At 44.8% G+C, this 6,000-nt stretch overlaps 1 protein-coding gene across 1 annotated transcript in view; it reads right to left on the reverse strand.

Annotated features, from left to right (window-relative positions):
- Positions 1–6,000, reverse strand: part of PTGS1 (prostaglandin-endoperoxide synthase 1) — a 79,629-nt gene that overhangs the window by 45,111 nt on the left and 28,518 nt on the right. Inside the window, exons 4-5 of the mRNA XM_040322758.1 lie at positions 4,295–4,435; positions 690–833 (exon numbers count right to left, since the gene is read on the reverse strand). Coding sequence (XP_040178692.1) covers positions 690–833; positions 4,295–4,435 — 285 coding nt within the window. The remainder of the gene's footprint in view (positions 1–689; positions 834–4,294; positions 4,436–6,000) is intronic.

Consider the following 6,000-nt stretch of genomic DNA (forward strand, 5'->3'; position numbering starts at 1 on the left):
CTCCGATCTGGTGTGTCACGGCTGGAGACAGGTGAGGCTACTGTGCCTGAGCACATTTGACCTCCAAAGTCCAGTTTGTTTAAACAGTGTGATCACTCCGTACCATGATCAGGCACTGTTCAGTGTCCTGCTTGAAAGGGGTAGTCTCAGGCACGGTTCGGTTGGACTTTCCATATATGTGACCACTAACTGTGCCCAAGCAACAAACTCTCATAGATCACTGGGACGGAACACAAAGATCACTGTCGTCTGGCTGGCGGGCGTAATGATGCAAGCGTGCCTGGGCTTGGCACAACGTGAACCCGAACCAGTGGGGACAAACCTACTCAGCCATGACACAATGTAACTGCGCCTAGTGTGAGTACACTGAGGTTCCAGAGAACATCCAAACATGAGGAACACCAACTTCTACCTTGTGGAGGTATGCCTGGGCAGCCATTTAGTTGTAGTTAGGGTTAGGAAATGGACTCTGTTCACATTGAACTGTATCATTTCAAGTAAAGTTGCATCAACTGTTCTGAATTTTTACAAAGTGGGTGCCATGTTGTGTCTGGCGTATCAAAGGAACTCTTTAAGAGCATAATATGACAATCTCAACAAAATAAATTTTTTGGACCATGCATTATAAAATGTAACAGACGTACAGACCATCAAAAACGATATTGTCAAGGTAATAGACCACATCTTACCTTTGGTTCCCATTGGTGTGGGACAATCGTCTGGCACAGGGGGTAGAACCCGCGTGAAGTAGCTTACATTGGAATATGCTTCCCAGCTAATATAACCGTATGCAGAGTTGTAAGTCGGGGGGCTGGGGATCAGATTGGATCGCACTGTAAAAGATGAAAAGTTCAGATAACGATTTGTATGAAAAAAACAATATATGGAGGAGCGTCTACATAAAACATCAACTCACCCAAAGAGCAAATTTCAATTGTGAGCAGATTAGGGATGAGCTTTATGTTCGAGTCGAACATGAGTTTGACTCGAACATTGGCTGTTCGCCGAAACAGCGAACAATTTGGGGTGTTGGCAGCAAATTCGAAAAGCCGCGAAACACCCTTTAAAAGTCTATGGGAGAAATCAAAAGTGCTAATTTTAAAGGTTAATATGCAAGTTATTGTCCTAAAAAAATATTTGGGAACCCGGGTCCTGCCCCTGGGGACATGTATCAATGCAAAACAAAAAGTTTTAAAAACAGATGTTTTTTCGGGAGCAGTGATTTTAATAATGCTTAAAATGAAACAATAAAAGTAAAATATTCCTTTAAATTTCGTACCTGGGGGGTGTCTATAGTATGCCTGTAAAGTAGCGCATGTTTCCCGTGTTTAGAACTGTCCCTGCACAAAATGTAATTTCTGAAGGAAAAAAAGTCATTTAAAACTACTCGCGGCCATAATGAATTGTTGGTCCCGGCAATTCAGATCAAAGTCATTGAAAAAAACAGCAGTGGTTCCCCACCCAGTCCATTACCTGTCCCTTTTGGTCTGGTATGAAAATTAAGGGGAACCCCGAACCAAAAAAAAAGAAAAAAGCGTGGGGTCACCCCCAAATTCCATATCAGGCCCGTCTCGTATGGATATTAAGGGGGACCCCACGCCATTTAAAAAAAATGGCATGGGGTTTCCCCCAAAAATCCATACCAGACCCTTATCGAGCATGCAACCTGGCACGTCACAGGAAAAGAGGGGGGACGAGAGAGCCCCCCCTACTAAACCATACCAGGCCACATGCCCTGAACATGGAGAGGATGTACCCATGTTGATGGGGACAAGGGCCTCATCCCCACAACCCTTGCCCGGGGTCTGATAGTGGGGGGGGCTTATCAGAATCTGGAAGCCCCCTTTAACAAAGGGGAACTCCAGATCCCGCCCCCCCCATGTGAATTAGTAACGGGGTACATTGTACCCCTACCATTTCACAAAGAAAGTATAAAAAAACACAGACACAGCTTGGGACAAGTCCTTTTTTAAAAATAAAAACAATTTAAATAAATTCCAGCGATGTAATCCCGTCTCTCGATGCCAACGATGATGCAGTCTCCACTGATACTCCAGCTAGGAACGAAACCCCCATGACGTGTAAGAGGGGGCAGGGTCACTCGTCCACATCATTGGGTAACCACCAGCTTTCTCCTTGCATAAGGAGAAAGCCGGGGGTTACTCAATGACGTGGACGGGTGACCCCGCCCACGGGGCAGGGTCACCCGTTCACGTCAATAGTTAACCGGCTTGAAACCGGGGGTTACCCAATGACATGGATGGGTGACCCTACCCCGTCTGAATCATTGGGTAACCCCCAGCTTCTCCTTACGCAAGGAGAAACACCAAGATGGACTTCTACCTTGTGGAGGTATGCCTGGGCAGCCATTCAGTTGTAGTTAGGGTTAGGAAATACATTTGTTGAACTGTATCCTTAAAGAACTTTTAAGTAGCCTAAACCTGGTCTGAAGTTATTCAAAGGGGTGCATGTTGGGTCTGGCGTATCAAAAGAACCAGGGTCTGTAAGGCTCATGTGGGCTACAAAGCTCAGCTACTACAAGGGGTAAACTAGCAAAATAAGGAGAAGGAATGCAATTGTTATGAGTAACCAAACATTCGTTCAAGACACAAGCAACCAGTTAAGTGTGATACTTGGTAAAGGTGACTGGAACCGAACCCACGTTACAGAGAACCACACGCTAGGTGCATGGCGGGACCCCATTCTGTTACTGGGAGTGAGGTACGCCAAACTGGTGGAGTGGGTGCAGGCTCAGGGCGTCTCTCCTAATGCAACTGTATGTTTTACTAACTCAAACATCGATGGCTCATCTTGGGGAACTGCCTTGATGTTAGACCACGCAGTCTCTAAAAAGAGAGGCGAAGGACTAACGGGGCTGGTTGAGCGGGCTAGATCTTCTCACTCCCTTATAAGGGAGTCCCTCTGCCCCGTTGGGCTTCAAAGCGGAGCAGGTAGGACGGGCTGTGTGGGAGGACCCCCTCACACACCCACCATTGCCACCCGGGGCATGGAGAAAGGTGGCAGATTGCCTCTGGGGGAGACCTGCCTACTCCCAACTCCTGAACTCCGGCTCCTCTCTCGAGTACACGCACAAAATACACTTAAAAAAAAAATGTTAGACTTTTTACACGACCACAGTCTCCGCCCAGTCCCGGGTGTTGATGAGCGTGCTCTGTGCGAAAGGTACCCCTGCGTGCAGGGCGAGTAGGCCCTGCTTCACATGCAGATGCACCGAAGGGCTTTGCCTGGCCTTGGAGTCCCAGTAGAGGCCTTCGGCACACCTGCCCAGCCTGTGACTGGATAGTGAAAGGAGAAGCAGCACTGTGATGAGCTTATAGCTCTGTCGATCTGCTCTCTCTTCCTACCAGCATGCTCCTGATTGGGTCCTGGTCAGGGGCGGACTGACAACTCATGGGGCCCCCGGGGCAATAGGAGATTTTGGGGTCCCCGGGCAATAGGAGATTATGGGGCCACACAGTATACACACATACAGTATACATACACACAGAATACACATACACACACTAAAAAGGTACTGGAAAGGCGGGGATTTTATTTTTTATTTATTTTATTTTGTTAATCACAGATTTTTACCTACTATCCCTGGTTTTACTGAGGCTGGCAACCCCGATAGGGCCCCCTAGTGGCATGGGGCCCTTGGGCAGTGCCCGAGTTTCCGAATGATCAGTCCGCCCCTGCTCCTTGTGCTGCTTCTTCCTCTCACACTGCAGCCCTGCTGTACAGGGACTGCAAGAGGATGAGGCCAGGTCCCATTCAGGCACTTATACTGCTTGCCTTTAAAATCCATTTAGATAATATATTATTATTTGTAGCGCCCCCTTACTTTCAGTATGGGCACTACGCTAAAGTTAGTGGGGAGTGGGAGAGTTACCTTGCTCCCATTCACTATTTCAGTGATGGGGAACCTTGGCACCCCAGATGTTTTGGAACTACATTTCCCATGATGCTCATGCACGCTGCAGTGTAGTGGAGCATCATGGGAAATGTAGTTCCCGAAACATCTGGGGTGCCAAGGTTCGCCATCACTGCACTATTTGTTTACATTTTGGGACTTCTGTCATTCCAGAAATGTCCACTGTGTCAGTCTGTGGTCCAGGGATGCAATGTCATTCCCATTCCTGGCCAGCAGTTGGCGCCAGAGGGGTTCTGGCAGAGTAAGTTTCTCCAGCAGCCAATCAGAGGAGTTTTTCCCTCGCGGGGCGTGCTGGAGAGGAGTATATCTGTGACAGGTGTCATGTGTTCTAAAATCTGAAATCTGATACTATGCTCTTACCTGTCAAAACGAGCCTGACAATGATATCCCGGATAAAAGTAGCATTTATTATATCCCAAAACCACTTGAAACGAGTCAAGATGTAGTGATAAAAGGAAGGGCTCGGACGGATGAAATCCCGAATCCTAGCCCATAATTCAGCTGAAAGTAAAAAGAATAAAATGATCAGAAAATAAAACATTTATATTAATATATTAAAATTATATAAAATTATTAAAAAAAAAAAAAATTATATATTATATATATATATATATATATATATACACACATATATACATACATATACACACATATTATTTTATAATATTATTTATTATTATATTATTTAGATATGTATATGACATATACTTTTTTTTTATTATTTATATCTATCTCTAGAATATATAACTATAGACATTTCATTAGGTGCTCTAGCTGGATTCACCTACAGATGACAAAATATTACAAATAAAGTTACAGTGGCGCTGGTGCCAGCAGCTAATGAGATACAAACTGCTACTTTTTGCTTTAAAGTAGAACTACAAAACTTTTTTTTTTTTTTGTTTCATTTTGGGTGGATTAAGGGAGGGCCATAACCCGTCAGGTTTTTTTTTGTTTTTGTTTTTGCCATCTGTGTCCCCATTGTGAGATTTCCCTTCACTTCCTGTCCCATAGCCAAATAGGAAGTGAGAGGAAATTCCTGCAAATAATGGGAATCCATTGGGGACCCTAAGTTAAGGCGGCGTAGCGTATGTGGTCCGGCGTAAGCCCACGGAAATTCAAATTTTCCATGCAGTGGGCGTGTTGTATGGTAATCAAGGCTGACCCCACGTAAATTACGTTTTTGACTAACGGCGCATGCGCCGTCCGTGAACGTATCCCAGTGCGCATGCTCCAAATTACGCCGCAAATAGGCAATGCTTTCGGCGTGAACGTAACTTACGTACAGCCCTATTCGCGAACGACTTACGCAAACAAAGTAATCAACGGAAAATTCGACGCTGGCCCGACGTCCATACTTAACATAGGATACGCCTCATATAGCAGGGGTAACTATACGCCGGAAAAAGCCTAACGTAAACAACGTAAAAAATTGCACCGGGCGGACATACGTTTCTGAATCGGCGTATCTACCCAATTTGCCTATTCCTAGCGTAAATCTACGGAAGCACCACCTAGCGGCCGGCGTAAATATGCAGCCTAAGATATGACGGTGTAAGAGACTTACGCCGGTGGGATCTTAGGGAAATCTATGCGTAACTAATTCTAAGAATCAGGCGCAGAGATACGACCCCGCACACTCAGAGTTACGACGGCGTATCTGGAGATACGCTGTCGTAACTCGTATCTGAATCCGGGCCAATGTTATTATTATATACATTATATTATAAATCGTAATTATACTCTACGTAGTATATTTTAAGTCATTATTATATGCAAATTTCTTAATATTGTATTGATAATATTATAAGTCATCATTACAAGTCATTATATACAGTAAGTTATTATTATATACACTATACATCAGGGATATGCAATTAGCGGACCTCCAGCTGTTGCGGAACTACAAGTCCCATGAGGCATATAGCAAGACTGACAGCCACAAACATGACGCCCAGAGGCATGATGGGACTTGTAGTCTTGCAACAGCAGGAGGTCCGCTAATCCCTGCTATACATCATTATTTTAAGTCATTATTCTATACATTTATATAAAAATGCACTGAT

This window comes from Rana temporaria, chromosome 9 (assembly GCF_905171775.1).
Source record: "Rana temporaria chromosome 9, aRanTem1.1, whole genome shotgun sequence".
Lineage (NCBI taxonomy): Eukaryota > Metazoa > Chordata > Amphibia > Anura > Ranidae > Rana > Rana temporaria.